Raw genomic sequence first — 16,962 nt, 5'->3', positions numbered from 1 at the left:
CTACTTGGAATGGGGAAAGAGTATCAAGATTCCTTGCTTAGGAAAATCAAATTCTTCTTTGAACACTTTGCACAGTGTGTTTCAAATTTCAAATCTTGCACCTGTTTAAAAGCTAAAGTGCTCTGAGCTTTCAGTCACCTTTGTTTGCTCTTGCGTGTCCAGGCTGGTAGTTTCAGCAACATCAGCCATAGCATGACTTTCTAAAATGTTCTCACAAATAGCAAGACAAAGGTTTCCTAGAAGTTTAACTTAGAGGAGAAAATCAAACTGTGGATTGTTTGTATTAGTCCAGTTGTTAGCCTCCAGAAAGCAAGTTTCTCAGTCAAAACTGCCACTCTGTCCAAGCTATACTTGCACTGCAGCCCTTTAATAAAGAAAGGTTCACAGCTGTCTACCTTCCAGAGGCAGAAATTCACCTCACTAGACCTGAGTAAACTGGAGGTGGTTGAGTCACCTTCCCTGGAGGTGTTTAAGGCACAGGTGGACAAGGTGCTGAGGGGCATGGTTTAGTGATTGATAAGAATGGTTGGACTCAATGATCTAGTGGGTCTTTTCCAACCTGGTGATTCTGTAATTAAACTATAAACTGTCTCTTTTTCTTGCTCCTAGAGTTGAACAGCTTACTTGAAGCTCTGCTGCATTTTTAGACAGCTCCAAAATCTTCTTCTGAAGTCCATCGGTGTCCATGTTATTCCTAACATTCTGAACAACATACAGAGTGTTTAGGCACAGCTGAATGGATTGACAGCTTTTCCTCAAATTAAATAGGCAAAATGACATCTCCACCCCCAAGGTACTGCCTACTCTAAAGTACTGCCAGCATTTATGCACATAAAATGTGCATGCTTGCCCCACTGAAACTGTTTCTGCTCCCTTCCCCTGGCTCCCCATTTCTCTATAGCACTGTTAAAAAGAGAAAACTTCAAAATGTGACTTATAAGTCACAGTTATAAGTACAACCACACCTAGAAAACCCAAAGAAAATCTTTCAGGCCTGCAGCATGAGAATTATTTTTTGAAAGATGCAATTTAATAGCTATTTGGACTTCAGATTTTCAGAAATATTTATCTTTAGCATGGTAAGCAGGCAACGAACAACTACCATGTTATAACAGAAAATGGATTCCTAAATCCATGTGGTGCTTCTTTTCATAATTACGTATGATTTAACCCATTTCTCTAGTTCATCCTAAATAGTCTAAAACACAGGCTGTAAGCAAGTATTAAAACATTACACCACCTGATAAAAACTGGTTTACTAAATACTTTAAAATAATAAATAAAAAAAATCAAGAATTAATAGCTCTCCTCTGACCCAAGTCTCCTGTAGATCCTTGGCCAGCGTCAATGTCTGTCTTAACTAGACATATTAGGAATTGATCTACAAAGCATTGAAAGTGGGGGAGGAAGAGCCGTTTGACACTGTCATCCTCTGTTTCCCCAACCTCACATTCTTACCCAAACAAAACCTGAAGCACAGTGCAGCTTCAAGATACAGAGCTTTACAATGTCATCCTTGTAAAACATAAGATATTCTGATAACCTAATTAGCATATTGGGCTTCAAAGTCTGAAAAACATTTCATTTCTTAATGGTGAGGTTTCAGCTAGACAAGAACATGTACTTGCAAAGCCATGATTTATTTTACCTCTTCCTGGAGAGAAGCAATTTTGGTGACAAGTGACTGATTTTCTTTTTCCTGATTGGGTTTATTAAAAAAAAAAAATAAAAAGAGAAATAGAGCAGTTGGTTTTGTGCATCAAATTCAACACTTGAAGTCAAACTAAGCAAGATAGCAGCAGACCACGCACACTGGGCCTAACAGGGAGCAAGTCTAGCTATGCTCATGCTTGAGTTAAGACAAGTCTGGAAAGCATGCATGCCACACTACTTTCTTCATATCAGACATTAAGAAAGGTAGTAGTATCCCACTTAGTCTCCATGGTATATAGAACAGTAATGAAGAGACTTATAAGCAAAACTACAGAACTCCCACCCCAGCTCCTTCTCACTAGGAGAATTATGCATGTAATCTCAAATTAAAATAAAACAAAAATATGCACATGCTGCTGCAGGATAGCACCAAGACCCTTGTGTTCTTGCTCAGCACAAAAGACCCTTTGATTTTTAATACCCACCAACAGCAGCACACAGAGCCATGGAGCACCAGTTTACAGCTATGCTCACACAGCAGGACATAGAGGTACCACAGCAGTATAATTATGTGTAAGACTGACTTTTTAGTTGTTTTCATCATTGTAACTGACAATAGTTTGAAGAAACATCCACACAAAACTTCAGTGTTTTTGTAACACTAGTAAATCACATTTCAAACATCCTCAAAAAGCTTCAGTACCTAATCATACAGATACTGCTGATTTTTACAGTCCAAGCAGTCATTGCAGGATATGAGATGCTATACAACATAGGCTAAGAAATAAGAACGCCTACCAGCTGTTTATTCTGGCTAAGAATCTGCTGTCTTGTCTCTTCTGACAGGTTCAGGTTGTTTTTTGCTTCTTCTAGTTCTTCTTCCAGTAATTTCACTTTAAGCACAGAATGCTGGATGCTGTGTGGAGGGCAGTAAATCCAAAGAGAGTTTAGCAAGCTAACGTTGGTTATTAGATAGACTTGAAACACCAAGAACAGTATTTTTAGAAACCATCAGGGGTTTATTCTTTGGCACAGATACTCATCTTTACAATACTACTTTGTTAGCCATTACAAAAACCAATTCAGTTCACTTTCGTGTAGAAGCTCTGAATCATGTTCTTATCCCAATCTGATATCCCAAACAACCTATATTTAGCCAATGGGGCAAGACCCTTTTCTTCACTAGGTCTGGACTGGAGAGCACCCTAGAGCACATGATCCAACATGAAGGCAACACATGCCATGCCAGCTACACTGCAGGACTCTTGCCTCAACCTCCACAGAGGTCACTGGGAGTAGTTTGGCAGATGACATAACTATATCACATTTGAATCAATTATGAACTCAATGTTAAAACAGCCTCATACTTGTGGCATTGACAAGTCCCCAGCTGCAGCAGTACTAAGCTAGCAAGACAGTTCACTTCAGTTCCTAAAGGGACTAGCAAAATGCTCATGCATGCTCATTTCCCCTTTGCTTGGCAGCAAATGTGAGGTCTCAGGTTGGAAGTCTTCCAGTGCTTGGCTGCTCTCTTAGCAGTATTAAGCCTTTTGAATTTCTTTTTTTTTTTTTGTAATTTGTTTTGTATGGTTTTACTTTATCCTAAGATTGTCTGTGTACACTTGCAGCCCCACATGCTGCAAGAGACAAGCTTATACAAACCAGGAGGTACAGAGCAGAACAATCAGGCAAGAGGGTTAAACCTTAGAGATACTACATTAAGTCAAGAAAGTTGCTGTCACAGAGAACCAATGAGGCTAAAAGTCTAAAGCACAGCTGGACTGTTTGGAAGACAGGTCTGCTCATGGTCATTTCAGCATAGACCCGATGCCACTAGAGTCTCCCACCTTTTTATTTGTTGACTTAGATTCTCATTATCTGCCAACAACTTATTGTTGGTCTCATCCACAGCTTCCAGTGTGAGCTTCAGCTTGTTGTTCTCTTCCTGAAGTTTCTGGTTGTTGTATTGCAGGTCCGCAACACAGATTATCAAGTCAGAAGTCTCCCTGTTCCAATAACAAAAGCAGGATCTCATCCAATTTAAACCTTCAGAAAATTTAGTGCTGTACTGATTAGAGAGGTGAAAGGAAAGCCCACAGAGGACCTGTAACACTTCAGCGTACAATCATTTGCTCCACACAGAGCTATCAAATCATCTTCAGATCCATTCACTAATTCTATGGACACCTGGAACTGTTTTAGTTTCAAGCCCTTTTTTTTCCCCTCCCTGCAACTGAAGTCTGCCACTAGACAAGTGCCACATCTGGATGCCTATATGACAGTTACCTTAAGCCTTTGCTAATTGCCTGTTACACCACCACTAATACTTTTCTATTAGCTCCATAATTTCTAGATCCATTCTTTTCCTCTCAGCCACACCCCATTTATGCTTTCAACTGAAACTTGACAAAAGGGTCTCACTTTTGAGATCCTGAAAAATGATAGAGAAGCATCAGGAAGCAGACCTTAAGAGTTTTGACTATGCATACAATGAAAAAGTAATTTTTGAAACTTCTGGTGTTTAAGTGCTTTGTTATTAACATAATCCAAGTCAAATCATGACTACAGGGCAAAAAACTCCAAAACAACAACACCACCACCACAAAACCCAAACAAATCCAAGGACCAAGCATTGTGGAAATATACACACAGGAACTTGGGGGAGGGAAACAACCAGTTTAAAAAGGAAAAGAAACGAGCAGCAAAATTCTGACCACAGCAAATTTTAAAAAGTGAATGTACACAAAAGGACTAAGAAATTAGTAGGAAAAATTACTAGTGTGTTTTTAAGTCTGAGCAGAAGCCGTGAGGAAAAACAGGTCAGCATCAAGAGCTAGTGCAGACTGAGGTCAGCATTAGAAACTGCTTTCTTAATCCATGGTTCTAGCAAGTGCTCTCAAGTAATCAAATCTAGGAGTACTAAACTCTGAGAAAGAATTGCTTCAGTGGACTTACATGTCTCCTTTAGACACATCACCTCCAAAGGCCTCCAAACTTCCTGATGTTACATTCATCCGGCCTGGTGTCTTTTTTGCTGAAAGAGGAGGAGGTTTTGGTTGTAGAGATAAAAAGCAGAGTTATCTTGGATAAAAACATTATAAAATGCTCTGCACCTTCAGAGATGTTTTTATGCACTTTTTGTTCTAGGTCTTCCATACTTGCTGTTGGTTCTTCAGTGGCACTGTATTCCCTGGAAGAAGGAAACATCAAGACTCACAAAATCAATATGACTTTGGTTTCCTTGCCTACTCTGTAACATTTAAAAGCTTTCAGCCAAAACACACACTGTCATCACAGCATCCTGATACCATCTTTGTTACAGAGGACAGAAGACAAACCACAGGAGAACTTTCTACTCTCCCGTTTTCAACAGAAGCTTTTATGAGATAGACTGATAAAAAGCTATTACCAATTGTTCTTGCAGTCTTCAATCCACTCTTTCATGATGGCATGATATGTTTCCAGGTCTATGGAGACATCTTTCTGATCTGGGTCAAGCATGTTGCACAGCTCTTGAAGGGCACTATCTTCTGATCCTCGACTAGTTGTATGTCTCAAATAATCGACTATTTTGGAAACTGCTACTTTTCCTAAAATAGATACAGACAGCCATGCAGCAGATTCTGAAGTTTCTTAGGCCTTTATAAAGGCATCTAAAAGAGCATGGTAATAACGTGCACTAATATGTATTCAATTTCCTCCAAGAGCTGTGTTCAAGCAACTGATCCCTGCAGATCTAGTTTGACCTGGAAAGGAATAGTTTAGAGCTTTTGTTTGGTTTTTCTGTTAGATAAGTTTGAAAGTCCAGTTTACTAGTTTTGTGGACTTCGGTTTAAGAACAAACTTGACACATTTGGCATGCTACTACTTTCAGGTTTCTCAAATGGGGCAAACCCCGGGACTGACCTTATCTTACTCTGATGGATGACTCTCTTCACTAACAATTTTAGTCATGTTTGAGGTGGAACTCGGGAACTCTCTTGTGCTCTAAAGTTTACCAAAGTTCTCTTTTCTAGCAGGAAAAAGCCTAAAAGAAAAAGTCATTTCTAATGATACTGATTTCTAGTAGCATGTGGCTCCTCTACTTCCTCTGCACTAAAATACAGCGAGGGTCACCTGTGGGAGGAAAGGGAAAGACGACGGAAGAGACAGGCACTGTGCAAAAGAGACGTGAGCATTCATTCTGTATCTGCCACACGTGCACCCACAAAACTAAGGGAGCTGCACAATTTAAGAGTAACAGATTGGCACATCTCAGGAATGGTAATACTATCTCAGCCTCGAAAATCTGGTGAGAGGAGAATAAAAAGGAGCAAAGAAAAGCCACTGGCAAACCTGTATGCTCTATGTCACATGCACAGAAGATAGTGGTCAGTAGGTCTTCTTCACAGATCAAGCTGACATCATACATGTCAGTTTTGTACCCCAGGGTCTGCTTCTGTCCTACAAATAATAAGTTTATGTCCATCTTTATTTACTCATCATAACTTTCATGCATCACAGATACTAACTACAGTATTACGCTTGTAACAGCATGAGCACACATCACATACCACCGCTTGAACAACACATCTAAGATGATTAAAAAACCGAAACCAACAAGCCAGCTTCTTCTCCTCTGCCAACAGAAACAGAGCTTTCGCAGCCAAATAACACCATATCTGGAGCCTCCAAGTTGGGAAATTGTTTATGCATCTACTTCTGTACAAGCATTTTCGTCAATCCTGGCTATTCTTTGTATGAATTCAACAAGACAACAGAACATTAAGTGGCTAGCTATTTCTTTCCTTCCCCTCCAGATATATTGTACAGAAATCACCATGGTTGGATTAAGCCATTAAGAAAACGATCCTTAAAAAAAATAAAAATTCCACCACACCAAAAAACCTCAATTAAAAAGCCACATCCAAACCCATATACGTTGTTATATTAAGGACAAACTAAATTTAAAGCCAAATCTCTTATCCACAAAAGAGACTTTGCAAATTTGGAAAAGTTTTTAGTGCAAATTTACTTTGTTACTTTTTACATTCATATTTTTGAACAAAACCCCAAAATTTTAACCCAGCTCTTTCTACAGTATTATTGGATCCAAGTGATTCCAAAACATACTGCTACTAGTTTAAATAGTAAATAAACACCATCTAAGTAGGCTGAATGTTCAGATGTCTAGGATTTTGGATTGGGAGGCTTGTTTTTTTCCCCAGGATTTTTACCTCTTTCAATCAAAGATAATCTCTTTGGCATAGTAGATTTGATCACAACACTTTCTGACTTTTTATCAGATGGGAAGAAGTATAAATTTGGACTTGATGTAAGATAGTTCTGGTCACGAGGCACATCTTTAGATTTGATGTTTGAGAAAGCACAAAGTTTGTTCTGGGTATTCGCCTCTCTGAATCTGAAGTAGGATGGAGAATGGATCTCCATGGGGCACACTGGAATCCATGGGCTGCTGGATCTCTCTTCACTTTCAGTGACTGAATAAGTAGTATTTGCACAATGGGAGTCGGACAAGTGCCTGAGAACAGGCGATACCAACTGCAAGTCTGCAGAGACCACACAGTCACTTCTGGGACTGAGTAACTGTGAATCAGTACCATCCTGACTTCTAAAAGTTCTTTTCTTCAGTATTTCTTCAAGATTTTTTTTAGTATTGCACTGTGGACTGTCAAAGTTCTGGGACTGAAATTTTGGTATCTGCAAAGCAGTGTTAGAAGCTTGGTCCATCATTTGGATAGATTTGATCTTTCTGCATATACTATCCACTGGGTTATGATGCCGTTTGTTAGCTCCATGTTCTGAAGACATTGTCAATTCACCTCTTTTGAAACGTATCTGGAAAGAACAGGGACAAGATATAAGAGTCAGGATTATCAACATACACATATTGTTTGTGCCAGTTTTTCCTTTCAGCAGAAAACTTGGAACTTTGGTATCAAATAATTTGAAGATCCTCAGTCCACATACCAGCTGTGACAGAAGCCTTCACTTACAATGTTTAGTTTTCCAGAGAACTAGAAGTGATGCAGGTTTCAAAAAGAGAGAAATACTTTCTGAAGTCTTACTTCTTATTCTTAAACACAATAAATGCATTAGGGACCAGGGGATGAAAACAGAAATAAGGACTGAAAAACTGAAAAAACTCTCTGCAACCTAGCAGCTGACTACCTTCTTAATTAAAGGAAGTATTACACGACATTACTCAGATCAACTTATCCCAAAAATTGATATTTAATTTTCATATAAAGGTTGTTAATAAAGAAGACAAAAAAAGCCTCACACAGCTTTTGTGACTATTACTTCTGTTCACATCTGCAGCACACACTTCCTTGCCTGGTTTCATGGCTTTTTCTTCAGGTCTAACAGCAAAAGCTATCAAGATATTCACTGACGATACCTCCTACAGCTATAGACATTATCAGCTTCTCATCTCTTTCAACGGCCTCCCAGCCAAACCCTGCAGCCACAGGTACACAAATCAGTTGAAATATTCTCAGCCTACAGCCTTCTTGATACCATCTTGTGATAGGTTTCAGAAGCTAAGATTTAAATGAAGCTTACATTCAAGAAAAGGTTAGCCTATATTTCTGGGTTTGCTCTTTGTGGGTACCAGCTGGGGAAGGTGGGAAAAGCAAGTGCAACTAGGAGTGTCAGCATTTCAGTGAGCCTACAAGATCAAAACTCCAAACTCCAGCTATTTCTTATACTAACAAGCCACAACTACACCTGTCACACTACCACACAGGGAATTATCCAAGAAATACTCTACAGAGGCACTTCAGTCCTATTTGTATTCATATTACCTGTTCTGCCAGACACTATTTAAAAAAATATATTTCTAATAGGCTAGGCATGTGTGTGTGTGTGTGTGAGACCGGGGCATGGAAAGTATGTGCTGCAATCAAAGTACACATTTCAAGTGAGATATCCTCCTCTACCTTGCAATTTGCAGCCTTCTTCTCTGAACTCGGTCATTGGGAGCTTTCATCTGACACTGCCCCACTGTGGGCTTCACTCAGTTCCTCACCCCCCGAACGAGCATGTTCTGAAACACTGGCACTCAGAAGCACCATCCACCAATCAGTGTAACCCAGTGAACACAAACAGACTTGAACAGAGCTCTGTAACAGCCATTAGCGTTTTGGCTGAATCTTTGTCATTGGAAAGAAACAAGAGGGGAAAAAGCAATATGGTTGGAAGAGAGCTATGGCATTTAGGTGACAAGAGATATATTATTTTAAAAAAGCCCAACCCACAAGATGAGGCTCACTGAAACTCTCAAGAATCTGACATTAAGGGATATTTTGCACCCAACATCACAGATATATACCTACCTTCCATCACTCTACTACTTGCAACTCCACAGCTCTGAAAATGCATTGAACTGTATATAGTATTTGAAACAGGAACAATGTTAAAAAAAAACCCAAACAATGCTCCCCACCCAAACCAAAACCGAAATACTGCTCTTGCTGTGAAGAAAGAGGAAGGAAAACAGTCAGGGTCCATTGTACATTAACTACATATTCTACATGACCAGCAGCGACAGTCATTAGATGCTCCAAGGTGGGTTTTACTTGTAGCCAGCCTACCAGAATAGAGCCATTACAGACCAGAGCTCCGTTAGGGGTAAAGGGAGAGGAAAATGAAGCAACAAGTATATAAATCAAGCTCACAAGATGCTGTGTGCATGTCAGAGGGACTGACACAGCTGCCTGCAGGGGCAGAACATCAGACTCCTTGGCCCTGAAGGATTTTCTCCCTGTGTAGCAGAAACATCATCTTGCCCACAGAAGGATATAGATCTCAGTGAACTATATTTTTTCACTCAAACTACATATCAAGAAACAAAATGAAGTGACATCTCCTCCCCATCCTTCCACCAAGAAGTTAGCTACCTGCTTTCCTTTAGGTAGGAAGAATAAAAAAGAAAGAGTTCTTTTCTCAAAACCAGCAACATGCTTTCCTAGCATTTAACACAAAAGTTGCCACTCATATACTCTTGTGAGGCAAAGAGGAAAGTCACATGTAAGTATCTATTAATCTAGATTGCAATTGACAAATACTCAATGTGTTGCTTAAAGTGGTTTATTACAGGCTTCTTGCATGCCAGCAGCTTAGTTTTGTATATGTTGAGTCAAGATCTCCAAGTTATTTTTTCTACTGTTATTTCTGTAAGCAGTTACAGTTACCTTAATGAACACATCCTTAGCCAGAGGAATACTTAAAAAAAAACAAACCAAAAACCACAACCAAAACCAATAGTAATAATCTCAGAATAATTTTGGAAAAGAGGCTGCTTTTTGTTATTAAGGCTGGTTTAAAAGACTTAATTCTTAAAACTAAATGCCAGAAAATTGAAGCAGTCTCCTACATTAGAGACTCAGAATACCTTTTAAAAGAAAAGCTTTAAAAAAATAGCATTTAGATTAAGTATATTCTCTAAGTGCACAAGAGCCTTCAAACAGGCATAAGCAACCCTCTAAAAAAAAAAAAGACTATTAGTCTTTTGAACTACAACGCGTTGCTTGTTTTTTTTTAATATTGCTTCTAATACCCCATTAAAAACAAACCAACCCTAAAATAAAACCCAATCCAAGACTTCGTGCTTACAAGAGCACAAGGAAAGCTGTCTTCTCTTCCTCTCTGGTAGAGCTAATACAGGACGACAAGAGCTATTATAGCTATTCCTCTGAGGAGAACCAGCTGAATGAACTTGGGCACTCAAGTTAGGAGAGGGCCTATTTGCTGGAAAATCAGCTTTAGGAGCTACACCTGTTGTTACCTGCCCCTCAGCTCTCGGGCTGAGAAAGACAATGAGCTGCATTGAGTTGCAGATCAGCCATCAGTCTCTAGCTTTCTAGCCTTCCTATTTGTTTTCTCCCATCTTTCCAGCAGCTGGTAAAGGAATTGCCTGGAATTTCAAAGTATCCTGAAGTCTCTCTGTTATCCTACACTTATTTTTAAAACAGTGAGGGAAATAATTATATAGCTCACAGCTGTGCCTGATCTCAGGTATCTGGGATGTTTCTCACTTCTGTTAGCAGTTCTTTCTTACTTTTCCCACCTACTGCAAACTTTCAGGCAGGAGCAGGTCTCTTCTAGTTTCACCTGGACAGACTGAGGAGAGAATCCAGGAAGTGTATAAATTTTATAGCTCTAGCCGCTTTTTAAGGGAAGGCAGAAGTTGAAAAGTCTTGGGCTGAGGTGAGTACTTAAGAGTTTCTGTGTTGCTGTCCCCTCTGCACTTGGTTCTGTGAGGGGAAAAAAAAAGAGTTTTGACACTAGGATGGTAAACAAAGTCCTGTTTTTATTATTAAATTCTCAAACAAGATTTGCATTTTAACACTGCCAATAGTTAGGTATATGCTGTACAAATAACTGGAAACAGAAAAATGTTGTTAAAGGACTAATACTCCTTGCCCACTACCAGAGCCCATCAGACTTCTCCAAACATTTGGAGAAATGACATCCCTCAATCTACCACAAACTATTTCAGCCTTCTTGGAAAATGGTAAGAAGTGCTCTCATAGAGGCTTTGTGAATAAAACCCAAAATGTGGACTTTGCTGTTCCTTGTTTTGCGGGAAAACTGTTAAATAAAAGTTAAAACTTTTCACTGTCATCTACCAGCATTACCAAAGACCATGGATATGATGCCATCAATTCTGTTTTGATTAGCAGATGGCTGTTTTTAGCTAGATACTACTTCTTCTAGGAATAAAGCTGATAGTAATATAGAGGTAGCATTTCTGAGCTCAAACCAATCCAAGTAAGGATCTCTTTTCTCTTTACCTTTGAGAGATCTATGTTTATGCTAAGATTTTTAATTACTCATATTAAAACAACAACCCTATTTTTTCATACCTTGATAGCAATAAGTGACCACTACTTAGGGAAGCTCCTCCAAGTGACAATGTTATCTGCACCACTGTACACCTAGTAGAGTATGTATTTATATTTCACTGTGCCACTGTTAGAAAGCTGATCTTAGTATCTAATTTAAATCCACTTACTGCAAAATAAACACGAAATTATTTGTTTGCAGTTTCCTACTTTGCAGAACCAGCCTACTAGGATGCTGTGGTTGGCATGTAAGATCCAGAATTGTGCTGTACTGGGTGCTGTTCTGATGTCAGGCAGAAGTGAAATGTATTCCCCAAAGAGCTAACAAACAAGTATGAAAAGGAAATGAGAATAAGCACAAGAGGCAAAGGTCACAGATCTCAGGAGTTTTATACCCCAAGGCTGTCAGACTACCATATGTACTGACGTACCCACTGGCCACCTACACATGACAGCTGCACCTTTTACTCAAGAGTAAACAATGGATCACAGGTGTCTTTACCTGCAGTTTGAAAATAGACAGGCACAACAACTGTAGCATGTGCTTTTAGGGGAATATTTAGGAAAATACATGGTTGTGATGCAAGTCAGTGATGTGTGTTTGATCCCACAGGGTAAAACTCCACTGTATGAGAATTTTTTCACTCACCTCAGCACTGAAATTCAATCCCAGAAACTGGCTCTTTATCATTTACAGTGTCAGGGTAAGTAGTCTTTGCCCTTTAGATCATCTTTGAGAATAAGAATAGGTTATGTTCTTTCTAATAAGAGGTCCTGCTGCTACAACAAGATTCACTCTATTTCCCTCATTTAGGTTATTGATTACATGCCAAAGCCATTTCCTCATTTATATGAATCAGCTGAGAAATGGCAGGATTGACAATGAGTGTTTCACATACAGCTCATCATCGTAAGTGCTGTAGTTTTTTAGTGTGTCATGATCCATAACCCAATTATAGGCTATGTCATTTTACAAGAGTACAAGCTTACATACGCCCAGACGCATTAACGTGGGGCTTTTTGTGAATGCAAACACCATCAGTACATGCATTTCCTTCCCAAAGTACTGCCTCCTGTTGATGTTTGCAAATAAATAGTGTTTCACATGCCATCTTCGAAGTGGTTAGATTTCTGGGAAGAGTGAGATGACCAACTTCTCATAAGAACATGACAAGAAAGAGCTATGAAGGGAGAAGAGTCTTTTAAATTTTGATCGCTAAAGTAGAATTGACAGACCTGGAATTCTTTGTTCTGCATGCAGACTTCTTACAGATTTCCAGGAGAGTGGGTTTGAAAGACGCAGTTGTTTTTTTTTTAAAACTCCAGAGCAACTTAGAGATGGATTTAGGGCCCTAAGTCACAAAGGCACAGAGAATTTAAGGGAATAATAAAAGTCTTCTACCACTATGAAAATTCGATTTGGGATTGAGTTAATTTCACCTGATGTTCTTTGTGTAAAACCCTGTCTGAAGCCAATGAGGAGACACAGACCTCTCCAGAGGACAATTCAGTCCTTCTCTCTCAAAGCTCTAAACTCTGTGGACAGAGGGTGACATGTAAAGTCCTCTCCCTCCATTCTAGGAGTGAATCAGTGCCTAGTCAAAAGCACTTAGCAGCATTTTAGGTGCCCTAGGGATCCTGGCTGCTTTTCAGCTGCTTTTTCACCAGTCTTTAGTCTCTTGTAGGCCCTGTGTTGCAGCTGGCAGTCCCATGTCTGTGTTGCAGGTGCCCTGGATGGTGTTTGGACAAGGTAGCTTGTCTCTTGCTACTCCTTGAAACTAAACTGTTCACTTTTTAGACTCCATCGAGGCATGTGATGGTACAACATTAAAAGCATCTAAGAGGATGTTGTCAAGGCCCTGCATTTGCTCTTGAGCTGATGTCACGTTACCTCGTAGGAAGCCAGTTCAGGATTTGACCTGTCCAGTTCAGCTCCCTGCTGTCTCCAAGCAGCCCCTGGAGGCTGTGGGACTTTGGTGATACAGCCAGGTTTGCAAGAGAGAGTGAGACTCCAACACCAACTCAGAGCAGCTCAGGCTTTGCAGAGTGGTCGAAAGATAAAGAATAAGCTGAAGCTGCCCTTCTACAGTGGGGTGACAGCATAAATCTTCCACCATGGCTCTCATTCTCTTTCCTTTCTCCCCAGTTTTGCAGGAGAGACTGAGCTGGTGATCTTCAGGTTTTATTGCATTTACTTGTCTCATTCCAATGGAAGGAGAAGCAGAGCTTATTTTCAGTGTCAAACATATTCTGTTTTTTTGTTCCACAAGGAGAGCTATTGTGAAGAAATTGTATGTTACGTTGACCAAAACCAAAGGCAGGGCGTTAATTTGCACAGACTCAGTGGTACGGTTTGATTCTGGCCCTGTGGGAGTCTCTGAAGTCACTCCAGAAGGGAATAGGTGAGTACCTGTATCCGTTCCAAGTTTCTGCTTGTTAAATGTTTCTTAGATACAATCCTTAGCCGCCTCCTAAGGGCAAGGGTTAAACATCATGAAGAAATGCCTCTGATCTGTCAGAGCAAGAGGAAAAGAGCAAGGAAAATGTAAACTTCACATTGACATATATGCAAGTAGAATCCCGTCAGCTGGCTTGGGTGCATCATAGCATGGCCTTTAAAATAGGGTACAGGTATAACAGCAGCTCCTAGCCATCACAAGAGCACCACCATGAGGCCAAAACCTGAACTGCCCTCTAATTTCTTGCATCTATACCAGAGTGAGCTGCAGCTAATGCCAGTTCTGTATTTTCAATGAACAATTATGTCTGGCCTGAGCAGAGAACACAGCAATTTCCCCCAAAACCATGAGAGCAATTGCACCTTAACTACGTGTGCTTCAGAGCAGTCTCCACAGACACATCATGTCAGAGAAAAGCTCATAACAAGTCTTAGCAGTGCCTGTCTGCACACTTCTCACTCAGCCGCCACATATATGAGCCTGAGTTTGTCACACACATGGGCTGACCTGTATTTTTGTTGTACTGCAGGCCTGTCCTGTTTTTGTGGGTGCCACATTAAGATTTCTATTGATCAGTCTTCTAATCAGCTATTTTTTTTTTCTCTCTGTTTGCTTTGCTTCCCCTTCTGCTTCCTTCTGTGGTTTCACAATGGAAAATATTAAGGAGGAGAGATAAAAACCCTAGCTACGTAACCAACATGGCTAGGTATCAAGAGATTAGCTCTTTGCCTGTCAGGCTGTCTGGTGAGACTGAATTTCTCAAAAAGAATGATTCAAATCTGGCATTCATATAGCAGAGGTATTCCTCAGTATTGCTTAAATGTGTGCTTAAAGCGAAAAAGATGCTGATATGCGTTGCAAAAAGAAGCCCTAGTTGTAGGAACTAACACCGTTTATCTGTCCCACTTCAGTTAAAAATTTCTCCAGTGTTGTTGTTTCCTTTTGGTTTAATAAGAGTGAATTTTCTTGTACTACCATCTTGAATAAGATGCAACTGCATCTGAATAAGATGCAACTTCAGCTGCATATGATTCAGCATAGCTGAACTGTACAGCCTTTTTTTTGCCTTGTGAAAAAACAACAAACCCCACCACACTTTCTGCTGAGCACAGTTTGAGCAACAAGTTGTCAGACCAAGCCCTAAAGACAGGTGGTTTTCAAGAGAACATAAAGAAGCTGGGCTTCATTTGGAGGAATTTGCTATTTTATTTCTGTAATACTTTGAAAATCCCTACTATAGCATTAGGTGAAACGTATGCGCACAGAAGTGTATTAATTATACCTGAATGTCTTCAATCTTGTTTATCTGTGTTAATAAGGAGAGAAGGCTTATGGAACTATGCTTTTGCTGGCACACTACTGATTTGCAAACTTATTCAACCACTTTTTAGAATAGAGTTTGAAAGGATACTCGGTTAACACAAGTTCAGTGAAAACAGGCGGCCAGGTAGACAAAAGGCAAAAACCAGCAATGAAACAGTAAGGAAAAGAGCGAGAACTATTGCCATTCTCTGGATTTAACTTTATTGTACCAGTGTTAGAAAGTTAATTTAGCTTGGGAGAATGAATAGTTCTGTTTAGAAAGCACTTAAATATTTCTGTATTTTTATTTTAAAAAGCCATTTACAGTGCATGATGCCCACTGTGGCTGGTAGTAAAAAATGTTTTTCTTCCTGTAGATGTTTTGTTCAGTATGACTGCAAAAGGACTTTAGGTTGTTGCATGAATAAAGTAGAATAAAACCTCTGCATATTGAAACTAAACCTGACATTAGAAAATTAGCACCCTTTTCACTTGTTTTTAAAAAAGCTTGAAGAAAGCTTATATAGATATTTGTCTTTTTTTGAGATTATCTCACTCTTTAAAAACAAGTTACGTAACACTTAGAGTAGCTGTTGTTACAATACTGAACTCTTTTTCTTGATCCATGTCAATGGTAACTTCTGTCCTCCTTCTGCAGCATCCAGTGCAATGTTTTGTCTGGGCTTAGGCTTTTTTTCTTTTGAAGAAAATATTTACAGGCATTTCTGTCCATGACATTGTTGACTTCAAGTAACATTTAATTAATTAAAACTCAAATTCATACACATATGTAATATATACATAATTACATATAGAAAAATATGAATGATATTTTTATTTGAAAACTTTGTTTCATTTTAAATTCCTCTTGATTGTCATAAATATAATGTCTTTTACCTTCAGCACATGACCTGTAGGTGCCTTATAGCATTATTTATTTGCTTCATTTTTTTCGTGGCAATACAATCTTACCAAACACGTGATCAATGATGTAACTCATTTTGTCAGTAAAACCTTGTTCCTATATAAAGCATTTAAATTGACTGCAAATTTAGAGCAGAATTAATCTGTTAAAAAGCTCAATGCCAAAAGAAGAAATTTCATAATCCAGCTGTCTTTCCTTGTATTTCAATTCACTGTTAAGCGATTCAGGGAACACCAGCAGATGGTGCTGAAATGCTGCAGAGTGTAAGCACTACGAGCACATGGGCTTTTTGTGCAAAAATGAAAAATAATAGAAGTGGGCAATTTCAGTGTCTTAAGTTTAAGCACCGAGTCAGCTCGTATTGTTTTGGGGTTTTTTTTTTAGTCCAGGATTCACCGATGCAGGAGGAGACAAATGAAAAAGAAGAAGAGATAACTGATGAAAACATTGTTGATTTGCAGCAGTTTGTACCAGTGGGTGGTGTGTACCACATTGAGGCTCTGCAGCTTCCACCTCAGGTCAAACAAATCAAAGACTGGAGTATGGTGGAGGTAAGTGAGGAAAGAGATTAACCCCTATGCACTTTCCTTCCCTGCCATCCCCAAAGAGCTGTTCCTGAGGTGCGTTATCACCATACAAATGCAGTGTGCTTAATTTCCTGAACAGCAAACGGAAGGACTAAGTTTTCAAATAATTTTTTGATTACTGTTGTCCAAGTTTAAGAGCAGTTGTGGGGAGACAAACAGCCTGCACTTAGAGAGGCGTGTACCTGGGC

At 39.5% G+C, this 16,962-nt stretch overlaps 2 protein-coding genes across 2 annotated transcripts in view; one reads left to right on the top strand and one right to left on the bottom strand.

Annotated features, from left to right (window-relative positions):
- IRAG2 (inositol 1,4,5-triphosphate receptor associated 2) overlaps positions 1 to 7,464 on the bottom strand; it is a 40,950-nt gene extending 33,486 nt beyond the window's left edge. The window contains exons 1-9 of the mRNA XM_069862865.1: positions 6,870 to 7,464; positions 5,989 to 6,096; positions 5,063 to 5,243; positions 4,767 to 4,843; positions 4,609 to 4,687; positions 3,501 to 3,659; positions 2,452 to 2,569; positions 1,649 to 1,699; positions 625 to 702 (exon numbers count right to left, since the gene is read on the bottom strand). Coding sequence (XP_069718966.1) covers positions 625 to 702; positions 1,649 to 1,699; positions 2,452 to 2,569; positions 3,501 to 3,659; positions 4,609 to 4,687; positions 4,767 to 4,843; positions 5,063 to 5,243; positions 5,989 to 6,096; positions 6,870 to 7,464 — 1,446 coding nt within the window. The remainder of the gene's footprint in view (positions 1 to 624; positions 703 to 1,648; positions 1,700 to 2,451; positions 2,570 to 3,500; positions 3,660 to 4,608; positions 4,688 to 4,766; positions 4,844 to 5,062; positions 5,244 to 5,988; positions 6,097 to 6,869) is intronic.
- The window catches only part of ITPR2 (inositol 1,4,5-trisphosphate receptor type 2), a 998,050-nt gene that overhangs the window by 844,768 nt on the left and 136,320 nt on the right, over positions 1 to 16,962 (top strand). The gene's annotated exons all lie outside the window — the stretch shown is intronic.

The sequence above is a fragment of the Phaenicophaeus curvirostris genome, chromosome 1 (genome assembly GCF_032191515.1).
Source record: "Phaenicophaeus curvirostris isolate KB17595 chromosome 1, BPBGC_Pcur_1.0, whole genome shotgun sequence".
In the NCBI taxonomy this organism is placed as follows: Eukaryota; Metazoa; Chordata; class Aves; order Cuculiformes; family Cuculidae; genus Phaenicophaeus; species Phaenicophaeus curvirostris.
This window is presented reverse-complemented; position numbering and strand designations above follow the sequence as displayed.